The 18,872-nt window shown below is 43.7% G+C and overlaps 1 protein-coding gene across 1 annotated transcript; it reads right to left on the reverse strand.

Moving 5' to 3' along the window:
- Nucleotides 1–6,796: 6,796 nt before the first annotated feature.
- Nucleotides 6,797–9,214, reverse strand: LOC113035466 (uncharacterized). Its single transcript, XM_080287825.1, has 4 exons — nt 8,935–9,214; nt 8,723–8,849; nt 7,717–7,885; nt 6,797–7,481 (listed from the first exon to the last, which is right to left on the reverse strand). The coding sequence occupies exons 1-4, from the start codon at nt 9,046–9,048 to the stop codon at nt 7,295–7,297; spliced, it is 597 nt and encodes a 198-aa protein (XP_080143951.1). The 5' UTR covers nt 9,049–9,214; the 3' UTR covers nt 6,797–7,294.
- Between the last annotated feature and the right edge of the window lie 9,658 nt (nt 9,215–18,872).

Below are 18,872 nucleotides of genomic sequence, written 5' to 3' on the forward strand. Positions count from 1 at the left end.
CTGAAAATGTTTTGTGACAAAACAAATTCAAGGCCAAGAGACATACAGAAGTGTGTGATATTTTTGTCTTCTTTCATTTTATCAGCTTCCATTGAACATAAGAAACCCTTTTCCCATTTGTTTGGAATGTGATGGGTAACACTTTCAAACTTTTAAGTAGTTTGTGTACTTTTAAATAATCTTTTCTTATTATGAATAGGTTGTTGTGTGCTCTGCAGACTTAGATAAATTTTACTGTACATGTCTATAGTGCAAACATGCCTTTGAGTGGACAGGCAGTCACATTTGATAATTTATTTATTTTTATTTTCCCACAGTAAAGCTTTTCTTTATAGCCATGCTAGCAGCACAGCTAGTGAGACTTATTTTAGTTTTTCCATCTAGGACCTTAAAGATCCTTGAACTTAAGACTTAGAGCTCATCCCTGACATATTTTGCTCCTGATGCGATCCTTACACCTGATTGTCCCTCCACTGATCATAAGTTAATTTTCAAACTGTCAACTAAAACTGGAGATTCACATTTCACCATCACAGATATGTAATGCTGGCCTGTCTCAGCTGACTCATATTTGAAATGTTGCTTTTAGATACTTATCATTACTGTAACCTGAGCAGGAAATTTAATGCTTCACAGAAACTTACTGAGTTTAAAATTCCTGTGTCCTTGCAGTTTCAGAAAGTGGTTAAACAGGCTTGTGCACAAATTAAACCGTGTTTGCATATGTCATCACTATGTGTGTGTGTGTGACACACACAGTCTTATGAAAGATGTCTTATGAAAGATTGTGACATTGTGTAAGAGAGAGGAGAAGTGCAAATTGCATTAATAAATAAATATGTACATTATAAATCACCTATCATAGAATTAAGAGTTGTTATACAGCTTAATAGAGTATGGTAGGAACGATTTTCTGAAACTTTCTTTATGGCTGTGAGGTTCAATTAGTCTGAGGGAGAAGGAGTGTGGAGTGGAGTGGATGTGATTGGTTGGTTCATGATGGACAGCAGTTTGTCCATTAACTGCCTGCCTCTCGCTGACTCAAACACCTTGGTTCACACATCTGAGATTCCTTAAATAAAGCAGAGTTTTAAGTTTTGTCAGATTTATCTTGTTTTATACATTTTTATTAAAATAAAATTCAAAAAACTGAGTTGGCATGCAATTGCATGCTGCATATGCTGCTGTTTAATCAGAATCAGAATACTTTTATTAATCCCTAAGGAAATTATGTGGGTTACAGTTGCTCGGATAACAAACTAAACTAATTAAATGATACAATATGTTACAGATTTACAAGTTTAAAAATAGCACTAATAAATACAAGGATTAACAGAGGTGATTATAAATAAATATCAAGAATATCGACAGGAATATTACAGAAAAGTAGAAAGGAGCGTGTGCAAAAGGGTGTAACTATTGTAGTGTTTACAGTGTATTAGATGGAGGAATTGTACAGGGAGATGGCCACAGGCAGGAATGATTTCCTGTGTTGTTCAGTGGTGCTTTATGGTAATCTCAGTCTCTGAACGTGCTTGGACCAGACGAGGCTGAAGGCTCTGAAGCTGGACCAGACGGGGCTGAAGGCGGCGGCGGCGTGGGAGCCGGAGGCGCTGCAGGCGGCGGCGTGGGAGCCGGAGGCGCTGCAGGCCGGAAGGTCCAAGGGATCCTTCCAGCCTGCAGACGAAGGCCGGAGCGGTCCCTCGGACCCTCCAGCAGAAGCCATCACTAAGCCAGCAGTCATGGATGCCACTAGCTGACACAAAGGCGACTGGCAATGCACTGAGCACTGGCTCTGCCCAGGCAACGCTGACATGGTGCAGTTCTCATGTGGCTGCTTAAACTTCAGGGGTCCAGAATCAGCTGGGGACTGAGACCTAGCCTCTGGGGAAGCCCTGGAGCGGCAAACTTTGCCAATGGCGGCTAAACCATGAAAAGCACCTTGAGTAGAAACAAGTCTTTCTCCCTGCATGGAGTGAATGAGTGAAACTGGTGACACAGGCGCCTGAACTACGGGCGACACTGGAGGCGCTGGAGACAGAACTGAAAGTGGCACTGGAGACACTGGTGACAGAGCAGAGAGTGGCTGCGGGGCAGCTAACTGAGCTGAGAGTGGCTGCTGAGCAGGTGATACGCTGTTCACATAATCATCTGCTGCACAGAACACAGCCCCTGAATGAACAGTCACACAGTCCGAAAACGGAAAAGAGTCCTCACTCACCACAGCCGGCGAATTAGAAGCCCGAACGTCCAGCTGTGGGGTGGCACGCCGGCGGCGTGATCGGCGCTTCCTCCCCGCAGACGGCTCCGACGGGCCGGGCAAGATCACATTTGGCGAGTCAGGCAGCGAGGAAGGAGTGGCTGAGAGAAGGTGAGGTGTGTGCCGGAGAAAAGCCTGCATGGTCGGAGGAAGCGATTTCAAAAGCCATGGCAGGCCGGAAAAGAGCCGTTGTAGCCGGTTTTCAACGGTTCGAAGCTTTGTTACGTTCCCCTGGGGGGGGGGTCTAAGCGATGAGGGGGAAGTAAGAAAAGTGACCGGGTCAGAAAAAGGAGTCAGGGAGGCAAAACAGTTAAATAAAACAGTTTTATTGAAGTTATTCAACTTAAAGAGACGGACAAGCCGTTATCACCATAAAAGAAACAAACAAAACTCGGGCGTTGGTCAAACAAAGCAAAAAGTCAAAAGGAAAGCGCAGCTCACTAGCTGGAAACCACACTACACAGCTCACTAGCTGGAAACCACACTACACAGCTCACTAGCTGGAAACCACACTACACAGCTCACTAGCTGGAAACCACACTACACAGCTCACTAGCTGGAAACCACACTACACAGCTCACTAGCTGGAAACCACACAAAATGGCACTCTGGCCCAGAGCTCACCCTGCTTTGGGCTTAAATACCCTTAATTGCTGATGGGAGTCAGCTGTACAGGAGGGAAAGGTGGCATCTCAGGCAGGGGAGGTAGTGGGACACGCCCACACAGGCACCCTCAGGAGAGAGAGAGAGGCTAGGGCCGTAGCAGCTTGTACAGAGGATTCTCCAGCCACAGCCGAGGAGGATCTCCACATTGTAGCTGATATCATCCTGGAGCTCCTCGGACGGATTGAGTGCCGCAGGGTCCATGCTGGCTGGTTCGTACTGTCACATCCGCGGTGGCAGACGTGTGGAATTGGAGATAGGACCCAAAATGCGGCAGCTCTGGTGCAGATGAGTATTTATTTAACAAAAGAAAATACAAACAGCAATGGCGTGGGTGAAGGTGAAACAGGAAAACCTAAAGTGGGTAAAACTAACAAAACAAACCAGAAACGAAGATGCAGGGAGGTCCGGGGAATTGCATGCGGAGAGACGCAGGGAGACCGAGGGGAAACACAGACGAACCAGCAACGACTAAGACAGAAGACCAGACTTAAAAACACTCAGAGAACACAGGGAGATCACACACAGGTGGGGGACACAGCTGTGAGTGATTAACGTGACGAGACTAGGGAGGCAAACTGAAAATACTCACATAAGACGCAGACCTTCAAAATAAAACAGGAAACACATACACGCAATGACACAAGACACAAACTTCACACAGACTGGGGAACACATAGGAACATGAAAACAAAACCCAGAATAATAATAACTAGTAAAACATAAACACGGAGTCACAAACTCTGGATCATGACAGTGCTCCTGTGACTAGCCAGCATGTCATGGAGTAGGTGGGAGTTATTATCCAGCATTTTCTTTATCTTGGACAACATCCGCCTCACTGACACCACCCCAACGGAGTCCAGCTCCATCCCCACAACATTAATGGCCTTGCGGATCAGTTTATTTAGTCTGTTGGCATCTGCAACATGCAGATGTTGCAGCATCTGCTTTGCTGCCATCTCCTGTGACCCGGCATGTTTCTAAGGTACGTTTTTGATTTTGTTTTATTTTTGGGTTTTTTTATGTTGTTCTTGTGGTTTTTGGCCTCAGGTGAGGTGAAGGTTCTCAGTCATCCAGGTCATCGTAGTCTAAGGAGTTTAGAAAGAAAAGCGTCTGGACTTCTTTCAGTTGCTTGAAGACGTTTCACCTCTCATCCGAGAAGCTTCTTCAGTTCTAGGGTCAAATGGTGGAGAGTCCAAGATGTAAGCCCTGTGGGAGTGTCCCCCCAAGGGGGACAATGGACCCCCTAATGATCCTCTACCTAATCATACAAGCCAAGGTGTGAAAATGGGTGTAGGTCACTATCAGCTAAGGTGTCGGATGAGCTCATTGTGTAACCTAGCCCCTATCATGTGATTTCCTGAGGTCAGATGGCCCAGGATGTGAGTGGGCATTAAGGTGTCTGGGAAGGGATCTCAGAACTGGATTATAGATGGCAGACAGTTGATGTCGTAAACCGCCGCCTGTGTTCAAAGATGGTCGTTCACACTTGTGATGGACAGAGTTGAAAAACAGGAGGAGCCCAGGAATTATTAGAAAAATATAGTTTCCATTTATTTAACCCCCAAAAATTAGATTTACAAGACTAATAAATGTTGAGCTCATAAAAGAGGTCAAAGAAACAAAACTGAACTCAGGCAAAGACTGCAACCTTAACAAACCAAATGACTGCCCAAACATACATAATTGACCTAAACATGAAATGACATACAAGGGTATATATAATGGCTGATCAGACCATTGTGACACATGAGGGGTAACAAACAAACACAATCATAAATCACAAACGATGCAGTACAATCTAGTTTGTTAATAAACTAAACACTAAAGAAGAAAATCAAAAAACCCCATTAAACCCTAAACTCAAATATTTAGTTAAATACAAATACTTTATTTTTAAAGTAAAGAAAACACACATTCCCCCCTTCAGCAGGAAGTGGTGGTGTGGTCCAATTATCTTCCTCCATATTTAATGGTTTCAAACCCTGGCTACCATCTTTTGTCCAGCAACTCCCAGGGATGATGGCAGGTAAGAAATAAGAAGACAAAAGTTAGTCAGAAAGCAAAGAAATTAAGTAGTATGAATACATAAGTAAACTAAATGTGCGCGCTTACAAATAGAACAAATGTATCCAAACCAATCAATGAAGTTATTGGCAACTAAAATGTATTACTATGTTCAAAATGAAGAATGAAAATACAAAAGTTACCGACTTTAGAGTGTGGCCATGGGTTTGGCCATCACAACACTGTACATAGATGGCTTTTTTCACTCCTCTTTCAAACCTGTCTTCTCTGTCCAAAATGTGAACATTGGCATCCTCGAAAGAGTGACCTTTGTCCTTTAGATGCAGATGGACAGCTGAGTCTTGTCCCGTGGAGGTGGCTCTTCTGTTGTACAGTGTGCGCTGTACACTCTGCGTGGGAAGAAAACTAATTTCTACAGCGAAAAAACTTCAAATCTGAGTGAATACCTAGCATGCTGCCACGGGAATGTGAAACCGCTGAGTCTTAAATTTTATTTATTTTTTGCAGTTTTATATGCTGAAATATGCAGAAAATAGATTTAAATGTTAAACGCAAGTCAAAGACTGTTGCATGTAATTTAATTTTTGCTTAATGCAATGTGCATAAAGTCAAAAGATTAAAACTAATAAAACAATTTTTAAAAAGAGACTTTTTCATTTGATTCAATTTTATATGATGGATTATGCAGAAAAAAAATAGAACTGAATCAGTAAAGTAATGGGATTACATTCTTGGAGAAGTAATTAGTAGTTAGGTAGTAATTACTTTTTTCAAGTAACTTGACCAACACTGCTGTCCACAACAGACTCATAGAAAATCCTGAGCATTGTCCGACAGATGTTAAAAGAACTCAGCTGCCTCAGAAAATAGAGACGACCGTGGCCCTTTCTGTAGAGTGCAGTGGTGTTTTTAACCCAGTCCAGTTTATTGTCTCTGTGTATTTCAAGGTATTTATAGTCCTCCACAATGTCCGCATTGACCCCTTTGGATTGAAACAGGGGTCACAGGTTTCCTGGTTCTCACTCAACTCAAAAGTCCACAAATACTTTTTTGGTTTTTGTAATGTTGAGCCTCATCACTCGTCGTATCCAACCATAGTTATCAGAAAACTTCTGAAGATGGTAGGTCTTTGTGCAGTGGCTGAAGTCTGTGGTGTAGAGGGTGAAAGGAAAAGGGGACAGGATGGTCCCTTGTGGTTCCCCTGTGTTGCTGATCACCTTATACACACTCGGTGTTGGAGATGCACAGACTGTGGTCTTCTTGTCAGCTAATCACCAATCCAGTATACAAGAGAGGCATCCACCTGCATCGCTGTCAGCTTATCACCGAGGAGGATCGGCCTGATGGTATTAAATGTCAAAAAGCCTGATCTTCACAGTGCTCGCTGGCTGGTCCAGATGGGTGATTGAACAGATGGCGTCCCAAGCTCCAAGGGGGGCCTGGTAAGCAAAATGAAGGGGAACCTAATGTGGTCTGAACATAGGTTGGAGCTGGTCAACAATGAGTTTTTCCAGTGTCTTCATGACATGGGAAGCCTGTGCTAAAGGTCTGTAATCCTGGGGGCCACTGGGACGTGGTGTCTTTGGTACAGGAACAAGGAATGACCCTCTGCAGACTCAGACTCATCAGTTTATAAAAGTCTTCACAAAGCTGGGGGGAGCAGGCCTTGAGGGCATGGGAATTCACCCGTTCTGGTCCAGCAGACTTCTGAGTGGAATCTTCTAGCTTGTCTCTGAACTTGCTCATGAAAGTGATAGGTGGGGTATAGGTGAGGTATAGGTGGGGAAGGGACTTTTATAGGAGGTGTAGTTATAGAAAATTTCACAATAACAGAATGCAAAATGCTCACAAAATGCTGTTTTATTGCAGAATATAAATTACCCAGTAAGAAATAACAGGAATTTAGAAAAACGACAAAACAATTTTATATCTCTTAGGGACAATGCACTTTTCAAATTTTAAGAATAAGATGGTTAAAAATAAACTCTTCAATATATATGATAACTCCAGAAATAGACATAAAATGTCATGTTAGACTCTAAAAGTTATCAAGGTGTTCTAAACAATCAACCAGCAAACAATGTTTTGTGAGCCAAGTCCTCCTGGGATTAAGGGGTGATCTGAAATCATTACTTTCTATTCACAGATGAAAGAGAATAAAGAAAAAGTAGAACAAACTGTTACTATGTTTTCAGTTCCAGGAACTAAACTAAACCACAACATTCCAGAAATCAGTTTGCTTAGTTCTGTTGAGGTTCTCTCTTCCCTGTTCCTTTGTGCACACATCATATCTGTGCAGCAACCAATGCAAAAGGTCTGCAACCTGACAAGAGCATTTACTTAGTTCTGTTGTTGTGAGGCAGCACTGATCCAGATTTCATTGTGGTGAGTAAAAGAAAAATAGGATTCATAGGTAGCTGCAGCATGAGTGCTGGGATCAAAGGTTTTCCCAGTCTTAGCCAAGGCCTCACGAAGAGTCTTTGTGTTTTCCTGGCCAGTCTCAGTGCTTGGAGCACCACCGAAAACCCTTAAAACAAAGAAAAGCAAAATTGAGTCATCTTTCCCTGTGAGATTTAGACTTGTGTGTTAGCTGCTCTCTTTTAATTCTCTTTTCTGTCATAATGACTGATTTTGTTCATTTAGAACTTCACAATTTTGCACAAACTTGCAGTTTTATTCTACAATACAACTGCAAAATGAAAAACTTTGGATCTACTGAAGAAATCAAAGTGATTTAAAAGATAAATGGACACACCGCTCACCTTACATAGATAGTGGCTTCAGGTTTAGTTTCTAGTTTGACTAATGGATCATATATTTCTCCCTTTTTGCCACCAGAAGGAACAAACCACGACACCGACATTTTAGGATCACCTTCACCTTCAGTAACAGTGACCAGTACAGGCCGGCAATCATCAGGAATCTCAAAACCTGAAAGAAACAAACACTGTACAGAACTCAAAGTGGTAAATGGACTGGTTCTTATATAATGCTTGTCTACTCTATCTGAGCACTCAAAACACTTTACACAACTAGGCCTCATTCGTCCAGCACTTTTTCTATCTAACTTTCACACACATTCATACACTGATGCACCTGGAGAGCATGCAGACTGTAGCAGATGGGGATCAAACCACCAACCTTCCAATTAGTAGGCGACCTGCTCTACCACCAGAGCTAAAGCCACCCCAATAAGTGGGAAGCCTAAGGACTAAATCTGTTTTTTAAGACAAAAAGAAAAAAAAACTTGAAGAGTCAAATTTCAATTTGTGATATATTTCTTAAGATATGATGTGAAATCTTAATTTTTTGCCAAAGAACCCCATAGAACATAATAAAAAATAGAAAATGAACTGTTCCTTACCTGTAACAGTTTAATATGATGCAAGTTATTGTGGGAACTCTTTAAAGAGGATTTTGTTTGTCAAGTACTGGTTAGGGACCAGGGTTTATTTCAGTTAATAAATGATTGCATTTATCAAATATCCTACTCTCTTAAAATATTTCCCTCCACAACAGCTCAGGTTCTAATATGGCAACTTGAATATTAAACCAGGTAACACAAGACTAAAGAAATACAAGGTATCAGATTCTAGTTGTTGTTATGTTGATTTTAATCTTACATTTCTCAACTAATTTAGAAGTTCTGCACACCATCTTAGATCTTAGATCAACATATTACTTATTTATACAGTTCCATGTTTAGTTTAGCTACTGCCATCACAAACTAAATTACATACTCGAGTGATATTTCAGTGCCTCATGTACCTGCTTCAGCCTGTCTCTTGACGTAGGTCTTCAGGTGTGAATTTGCAGCTAAATAATCCCTGATCCTGGTGCTGTCGAGCTTTGTGGTAATCCAGTCGGTAGCACCATATAAGCGCACCTCAAAGTCCTGCACACAACAGAAGCAAAAACTATACTTAGCGACTAGAAATAAGAACACAACAATAGTATATGTGAACTGTTCCAAAGCCTACCTGGTGCGTCTCAACCACTTTGTACTGAGGACATTTTTCCTTTGGGCAAAAGTCCTGTCCAGTGCAGAGTGACACCAGGAACACAGCTAAGAGTGCAAAAACCACCTGTGCCATCTTCACTGAGTCTTCTGAGGAAGTGCAACTGCAGCTCCACAAACAATACTGCAACTTAAAAGTACATCAAAGCGATGCCCTATTGCACCAGATTATATCAGACACGCTGACATAGCTGTGCTGCAAGGCAGATCAGGCAGTTTATCTTGTCTGTGGAAAAAGAAACAAAACAGACAAGCTGTCTCTGAAAATGTTTTGTGACAAAACAAATTCAAGGCCAAGAGACATACAGAAGTGTGTGATATTTTTGTCTTCTTTCATTTTATCAGCTTCCATTGAACATAAGAAACCCTTTTCCCATTTGTTTGGAATGTGATGGGTAACACTTTCAAACTTTTAAGTAGTTTGTGTACTTTTAAATAATCTTTTCTTATTATGAATAGGTTGTTGTGTGCTCTGCAGACTTAGATAAATTTTACTGTACATGTCTATAGTGCAAACATGCCTTTGAGTGGACAGGCAGTCACATTTGATAATTTATTTTCTTTTCCCACAGTAAAGCTTTTCTTTATAGCCATGCTAGCAGCACAGCTAGTGAGACTTATTTTAGTTTTTCCGTCCCTTACATATTTTGCTCCTGATGCGATCCTTACACCTGATTGTCCCTCCACTGATCATAAGTTACTTTTCAAACTGTCAACTAAAACTGGAGATTCACATTTCACCATCACAGATATGTAATGCTGGCCTGTCTCAGCTGACTCATATTTGAAATGTTGCTTTTAGATACTTATCATTACTGTAACCTGAGCAGGAAATTTAATGCTTCACAGAAACTTACTGAGTTTAAAATTCCTGTGTCCTTGCAGTTTCAGAAAGTGGTTAAACAGGCTTGTGCACAAATTAAAGCGTGTTTGCATATGTCATCACTATGTGTGTGTGTGTGACACACACAGTCTTATGAAAGATGTCTTATGAAACATTGGGACATTGTGTAAGAGAGAGGAGAAGTGCAAATTGCATTAATAAATAAATATGTACATTATAAATTACCTATCATAGAATTAAGAGTTGTTATACAGCTTAATACCCATATGGAAAAGAAATAGTAAAAACTTATATGATTTACTCATGAAAGTGGCCACTTTCTCATTACTTTCATATATTTTTTAGTATGTATACAAAACATACAAGTTTCATTATACAATTTTTCAAGGGATCTTATATGTGTTTTCACTCTTGTATGCTTTTCATACAAGTTTCATACAAGACAGATAAAAACTTTATAAGATTTATATATATCTCTTTTCCATATGGGTAGAGTATGGTAGGAACAATTTTCTGAAACTTTCTTTATGGCTGTGAGGTTCAATTAGTCTGAGGGAGAAGGAGTGTGGAGTGGAGTGGATGTGATGGGTTGGTTCATGATGGACAGCAGTTTGTTCATTAACCGCCTGCCTCTCACTGACTCAAACACCTTGCTTCACACATCTGAGCTTCCTTAAAAAAAAGCAGAGTTTTAAGTTTTGTCAGATTTATCTTGTTTTTATTAAAATAAAATTCAAAAAACTGAGTTGGCATGCTATTGCATGCTGCATATGCTGCTATTTAATCAGAATCAGAATACTTTTATTAATCCCTAAGGAAATTATGTGGGTTACAGTTGCTCGGATAACAGACTAAACTAATTAAATGATACAATATGTTACAGATTTACAAGTTTAAAAATAGCACTAATAAATACAAGGATTAACAGAGGTGATTATAAATAAATATCAAGAATATCGACAGGAATATTACAGAAAAGTAGAAAGGAGCGTGTGCAAAAGGGTGTAACTATTGTAGTGTTTACAGTGTATTAGATGGAGGAGTTGTGCAGGGAGATGGCCACAGGCAGGAATGATTTCCTGTGTTGTTCAGTGGTGCTATTTGGTAATCTCAGTCTCTGAACGTGCTTGGACCAGACGAGGCTGAAGGCTCTGAAGCTGGACCAGACGGGGGCGCTGCAGGCGGCGGCGTGGGAGCCGGAGGCGCTGCAGGCTGGAAGGATCCCTCGGACCCTCCAGCGGAGACACGAGACGAAGGCCGGAGCGGTCCATCGGACCCTCCAGCAGAAGGCATCACTAAGCCAGCAGTCATGGATGCCACTAGCTGACACAAAGGCGACTGGCAATGCACTGAGCACTGGCTCTGCCCAGGCAACGCTGACATGGTGCAGTTCTCAGGTGGCTGCTTAAACTTCAGGGGTCCAGAATCAGCTAGGGACCTTGAGTAGAAACAAGTCTTTCTCCCTGCATGGAGTGAAACTGGTGAAACTGGAGCCTGAACTACGAGTAACAGTGACACAGGGGCCTGGACTACAGGCGACACTGGAGGCGCTGGAGCCTGAACTACATGTGACACTGGGGGGCGCTGGAGCCTGAACTACATGTGACATTGGGGGCGCTGGAGCCTGAACTACAGGTGACACTGGGGGCGCTGGAGACTGAACTGAAAGTGGCACTGGAGACACTGGTGACAGAGCAGAGAGTGGCTGCGGGGCAGCTAACTGAGCTGAGAGTGGCTGCTGAGCAGGTGATACGCTGTTCACATAATCATCTGCAGCACAGAACACAGCCTCTGAATGAACAGTCACACAGTCAGAAAACTGAAAAGAGTCCTCACTCACCACAGCCGGCGAATTAGAAGCCCGAACGTCCGGCTGTGGGGTGGTGCGCCGGTGGTGCGATCGGGGCTTCCTCCCCGCAGACGGCTCTGACGGGCCGGACAAGATCACACCCGGCGAGTCAGGCAGCGAGGCAGGAGTGGCTGAGAGAAGGTGAGGTGTGTGCCGGAGAAAAACCTGCATGGTCAGAGGAAGCGATTTCAAAAGCCATGGCAGGCCGGAAAAGAGCCGTTGTAGCCTGTTTTCAACGGTGCGGCAAAGCTCGTATGGAGGATTCTCCAGCCACAGCCCGAGGAGGATTTCCACATTGTAGCTGATGTCATCCTGGAGCTCCTCGGACGGATTGAGTGCCGCAGGGTCCATGGTGCCTGGTTCGTACTGTTGAAATCTCCCAATTCGTTTAATCTTTGGGCTGAAGGAAGGACAGTACTCAGTGTATAAATGCTCAATCAACAATCATTTATTTCCATACAATTCAACACTTATGAGCATAAGCCATCATGATGGGGAGACATGCATGAAGAGCGTCACAGCAAAATCTCAAAATGGTGGCGGGTTGCTCAGCTTCTTATAGCCTCTAGTGGCTCCCACCTAGTCGTAAAAGCCTAAACATTCACATTCTTTCTCCCTTACGGCGCCTAAGTTATGACCTCGGCTCCTTGCTCCTCTGCTTCTACAGAAGGTGGGGGTATGGAATGTGGTTTATCTCCCCTGCCCTAGACACAAAGTCTCCTGAACAATCTTTCTTTTTATGATTCAGCAGTAAAGCATGTCAAGAAAACAGTGTAACACATTCAACAGTGTCGAGTAATAGGGAGGCAAACTGAAAACACTCACATAAGACGCAGACCTTCAAAATAAAACAGGAAACACATACACGCAATGACACAAGACACAAACTTCACACAGACTGGGGAACACATAGGAACATGAAAACAAAACCCAGAATAATAATAACTACTAAAACATAAACACAGAGTCACAAACTCCGGATCATGACAGTGCTCCTGTGACTAGCCAGCATGTCATGGAGTAGGTGGGAGTTATTATCCAGCATTTTCTTTATCTTGGACAACATCCGCCTCACTGACACCACCCCAACGGAGTCCAGCTCCATCCCCACAACATTAATGGCCTTGCGGATCAGTTTATTTAGTCTGTTAGCATCTGCAACATGCAGATGTCGCAGCACCTGCTTTGCTGCCGTCTCCTGTAACCCGGCATGTTTCTGAGGTACGTTTTTTTTTGGTTTTTTTTAAAAATGTTATTCTTGTGATTTTTGGCCTCAGATGAGGTTTGATGTGTCTGTGTCAGTGTGGTGCAGCCAGTCTAGTCTGTCTCTAGACAGTCCAGACAGCACCACACTGACACTTCCAATCACCACACATCTAAGCACAAAGCCAGTGAAGTCATAGTGATGTCATCACACTCTGTAGTAGGAGGTCATATATAGGAGTTAAATTCAGATTCACAGGCTTACCTCTGCACAGCTGGCATCTCCTGTAACCCTGCTTGTTTCTAAATTTTGTTTTCTTTCTTTCTTATGTTGTTCTTGTTGTTTTTGCCCTCAGCCCTCATGTCCAAAACAAAATGTTCACAAAAGGCACAGGACCGCAGGGAACAGAGCGTCGAAAACAAAAGGTCTATTAATGGCACTGGAACCGTTCAAAACACAGTTCAGGTGGCCAACCTGGAGGATGGCAGCACGGGAGCCCAGAGAGAAAATGTTCAGGAGGCCAACCACGCGGAAGGCAGTGGCCATGTGGAAACAACTCAGGAGGCCGACCAGGAGGCCAGCAGCACAGCGGTCCAAACCAGAACAGTTCAGGGGGCCGACTGCTCAGAAGGCAGCAGCGGCGACTAAGCAGGTCCAGAGGCCGCCCACGATGGCGATGACGTCCAGCCTGTGGCCTGGAAGGTGGCCGATGAAGTTGAGGCCCTGGACATAGATCAGACGGTGGCGTAGCAACTGCAGGACCAGAAGAGGTAGGACCAGACGAGAAAGGACCAGATGAAGCAGCTGCAGGCGATGTTGTGAAAGCTGCAGGTGGTGGCACTGCAGGCGACGATGGCCGGAAGGGGCCCTCGGACCCTTCAGTGGAGGCAGACGAAGGCTGGACGGGCCCCTTGGACCCTCCAGCAGAGGCAGAAGAGGTACCATGGACCATCCAGCAGAGACAGGCGAAGGCTGAAGCTGCCCCTTGGATCCTCCAGCGGAGGGTAAAAGCACTCGTTCCTCTTCAAACAAACCACACACGAGACCAGTCTCTCTCTCTGACACTCACCACACGGGAAACACAGGAGAAACAGTCCAGGTAGTCTGTACACAGAGAACCACTTATCAATACAAAAGCACTAAGACACGAGAGAATACTTGCTGAGGCATGACTTCATCAACGCGAGTCACACAAGGATCCAGCGAAGAACAGCAGTCGCTCCCTGGCTTAAATGCTGGCCATACTGATGAGGCTCAGGTGTTTCTTCCTCCGAGGAGCGTGGGCCGAGGGCATGAATCTGCAATGAGTTCCGCCCCAGAGAGAGAGAGAGAGAGAGATTTGATTTTTAAAAACACATTTATTCACTTAATAGTTAATCATGCAAAATACAGCTCAAATCAACACATTCCTAAATTAAAGTTCAGAATTTGTTAAAGACAACCGACTAAGTTCATACTCCCAAAGATTTCAAAAAACATCCAACTCATCCATTTTGAAATAATACTTAACATACTCTTGAAAAGCTCTACACAATCAGTATTTTGTCTATTATCAACCTTATATTTTCTACTCAAGTAAATTGCCACCTTTGCTTGACCCGGGAAAAAATTCAGCAATTGGTCCCTTTTCTCCTTTCTTTTGTCGTATGTGAAACCAAAAATAAAACACTGTGTTGTAAAACATTCTCCAAAGGAATCCCAAATACCACAAAGTACTGAAAATAAATCCAATAATCTGAAATACTGCCCAAAACCATGAAAAATAGTTTCTCTCATTGAACAAAAAGGACACTTATCTGAAACCTTAGGCTTAATGATGGTCACATGGGGGTGGGGAGGCCGTAGCTCAGGTGGTAGAGCGGGTCACCTACCCGCTGGAAGGTTGGTGGTTCGATCCCAGGCTCCACCAGTCTACGTGCCAAATATCCTTGGGTAAGATATTAACCCCATGTTACCCTCTGATGCATCCATTGGAGTGTGAATGTTAGATATGCTTTAAGTGAAAAGTGCTATATAACAACCAGTCACTGTAAATCACCAGTGTTCTTAGTCAATGGTGTACAGAAACCCCCATACAGGTTTCACATCAAAACCAACTTTAAAATAATCTCTCCAAGGTGTATCATTTTTACCTTTTAGCTTTGCTTTGTTCAGAGCATCTTAACACATCTTTTGTACTTTTGTACATTCACCAAATCCAGTGCTGTCCAGGATATTTCTCCTTCTCCAAAAAAGGACCAGGGCTTTGAAAGCCCTTAAGCTGCGGCCTAATGCACAATCTAAAGAAATGGTCCATTTCATCAGGTGTGAAAAGTCCATTGGCCCCTCCATTCAAAAGTCTTTTATCATCTTCTGATAGCACTCGCTTGAATTTTGTCAACATCAGGCCTACAATCTGGAGAGATTGAACCTCCAGTCTTCTTGCCAAGGAGACAGCATCATCCATTTTGGCACCAACAAGCAAATGCCTTACAGTGGTAACCCCCTTTTTCATCAGACGCTCTGATATCATTGCCATATTATCCCAGGATGAACCTAAATGAGACCCTTTGAGAATAGGTTCCATTAATAGCCTATATATATATAAAAAATAAAAAAAAACAAAAAAAAAACCACCCAGCACGCCCCTGCGGGCGGTTTATCCTTCAAGCTCGGGTCCTCTACCAGAGGCCTGGGAGCTTGAGGGTCCTGCGCAGTATCTTAGCTGTTCCCAGGACTGCGCTCTTCTGGACAGAGATCTCCGATGTTATTCCCGGGATCTGCTGGAGCCACTCGCCTAGCTTGGGAGTCACCGCACCTAGTGCTCCGATTACCACGGGGACCACCGTTACCTTCACCCTCCACATCCTCTCGAGCTCTTCTCTGAGCCCTTGGTATTTCTCCAGCTTCTCGTGTTCCTTCTTCCTGATATTGCTGTCATTCGGAACCGCTACATCGATCACTACGGCCGTCTTCTTCTGTTTGTCTACCACCACTATGTCCGGTTGGTTAGCCACCACCATTTTGTCCGTCTGTATCTGGAAGTCCCACAGGATCTTAGCTCGGTCATTCTCCACATTCGCTGTCAAAATAAAAAAACACGCACAAGGGTTAGGGTTAAATTTAAAAACTGTACTTTTGAGTTAAAATATATATTTATAATTTTAATAAATGACAAATTAAAAAGGCATGAACATTTTTTTTGTATCGGAAAAATATCGAACCGTGACACCAAAGTATGTGTATATATATATATATATATATATATATATATATATATATATATATACATACTTTGGTGACACCAAAGTATCGTGACACCAAAGTATCGAACCGAACCAAACCGAACCGTGAATTTTGTGTATCGTTGCACCCCTAATATATACATATATATATATGCAGGGGCATTTCGAAGGCCAAAAGGCATGACGGTGTATTGGAGGAAGTGGTCAGGAGTGACAAAAGCAGAAATTTCAGATGCACGCGGAGTGAGGGGAACTTGCCAATAACCCTTTAATAAGTCCAGTTTGGTGACAAACTTTGCGGAGCCAACCCTGTCAACACAATCTTCCATGCGGGGAAGAGGGTAGGAGTCGGGTTTGGTCACACTGTTCACTTTTCGAAAATCACTACAAAAACGTGGAGTTTTGTCTTCCTTCGGCACAAGAAGGCATGGGGAACTCCAGGCACTCGAACTAGGGACAGCAAGACCATTTTCCAGCAAGTAGGAAACTTCTTGCTGAAAAAGTGCACGTTTGGTAGGGTTCACACGATAAGCGTGTTGTTTGATCGGAGGGTGGTCACCTACATCTATGTCATGTTCGAGGACAGTAGTGCGAGACGGAGTGTCAGCAAACAGAGATGGGTAAGTATTGATCAGAGAACACACATCGGTCTGGGCAGCCTCATCTAAATGTTTTAGGTGGGAATTCAACTTATCCAATACTTCAGAGTTTCTGAGTCGGGAGCAACCCTCAGCACAAACGAAAGCTAAGCCATCACTTTCTGGGCTATACTGAGACGGGGATGCTGGCACAACTACCGACACGGCAGACAGCGCAGCAGGGGATGAGGAGGAGTTTACACCTGCATCACGAACAAAATAAGGCTTCATCAGATTAACATGACACACACGACGCTTTCTCCTACGGTCTGGGGTACCTATAACATAATCTGTGTCACTCAGTTTCTCTTGGACAGTATAGGGCCCATAGAACTTTGCCTGGAGAGAGGATCCAGGAACGGGTAGGAGAGTCAACACTTTGTCACCCACTTCAAATTTTCTCTGCACGGACTTTTTGTCGAATTTCCTTTTCATTTTTTCCTGAGACGCGGAAAGAGCCTCGCGTGCAATTTCGCATGCTTTATGCAGACGCTCCCTAAAACAACTTACGTAATCTAATACGTTCTGCTCGGGGGTAGCTGTGTCGGACAGATATCTCTCTTTAAGCAGCCGCAGGGGACCACGCACTGTGTGTCCAAACACCAGCTCTGCGGGACTGAAACCCGTGGACTCCTGCACACTCTCCCTCACCGCTAGAAGGAGAAGTGGTAGACCTTCGTCCCACTCTCTTCCTGACTCGAGGCAGAACTTCCTCATCATGGCTTTTAAAGTCTGGTGGAAACGCTCAAGCGCACCCTGTGATTCGGGGTGATATGCACTGGATTTTTGATGCTTGATAGATAGCGATTTTAAGACCTGAGCGAATATCTTGGACATGAAGTTAGACCCTTGGTCTGTTTGAACTGATTTAGGCAAACCGAAAAGGGAGAAAAAGTTTACTAATGCTCTGACAATGGCTTTGACTTTGATAGTGCGTAACGGAATAGCCTCGGGGAAGCGTGTGGCGGCGCACATTAAAGTCAAGAGGTACTGATGTCCTGACTTGGTTTTTGGAAGCGGACCTACACAATCGATGATTATGTGCTCAAATGGTTCGCCTAAGGCTGGGATTGGATGCAATGGAGCAGGAGGAATAACCTGGTTGGGTTTTCCGCTGACCTGGCAAACGTGGCAAGAGCGGCAATATTTGGTCACATCAGTCTTCAAACCTGGCCAGAAAAAGTGACGCAGAATACGAAGGTAGGTCTTCCTAATTCCTAAATGTCCAGAGAAACTGTCATGTGCTAGGCTGAGTACTTGGTGTCGGAAATTTTGCGGTACAACTGCTTGTTGAAATACGTTCCAGCCAAGATCACTAGAGGAGGGAGGATGCCATTTGCGCATTAACACATCATTTTCAATGCTGTAGACACGGGGATTCTGATCGCTTGAATTTGCGGCAAGTAAACATTTGGCCAAAGTCGGGTCATTCTGTTGCGCATGAATAAAATCTGTTTTGTTTACCTCAAAAGACAGGTCAGGTGTAGCGGGTAGCAGTTTATCAGACACACATTTTTCAGCTTTTTCCACAGGCAGTTCAGCTTTCTCAGGAACAGCTTCAGAACATAGAAAAGAGTCAGACAAGTCAACATCACCATATTTACGCTTGTGGGCGCGTGTGACAACACAGGCAGGAAAAACAGAGGGCAGACTGTCAGCAGCAGGCTCGGAAACAAAATCAAAATCATCGACGGGGTTTTCAATTACTTCAGGGATCGGGAAAACTTTCCCATTGGCTAGATCATTCCCCAGAATCATAGTAACCCCCTGCACGGGCAAGCGAGCGCGCACCCCAACTGTTACCGGGCCCGAAACGAGAGGCGACTGTAGGAAGACTCTGTGCAGCGGAGCTCGTAACACACTCATTTTCACTCCCCACACGAGAGCATCAGCACCACAAAATGAGTTACTTGAGAAAGGCAACGCGCTTTCCAAAATGAGAGACTGGGCAGCCCCAGTGTCGCGCAAAATTACAATCGGCACGCGATCCTCCTCTATTCCAGTCAGTGAGGCGAACCCTTGTGAAATGAATGGTCGGTAACTGCTGTCAAGACTGTCATTTCCTGGTTCATCACTGACGGGATTAGGAGTAGCAACCGATTGAACAAAACCAATGCTTTTTGGCTTTTTCCATGTGTGAG

Source organism: Astatotilapia calliptera, chromosome 13, assembly GCF_964374335.1.
Source record: "Astatotilapia calliptera chromosome 13, fAstCal68.1, whole genome shotgun sequence".
Taxonomy (NCBI): Eukaryota; Metazoa; Chordata; class Actinopteri; order Cichliformes; family Cichlidae; genus Astatotilapia; species Astatotilapia calliptera.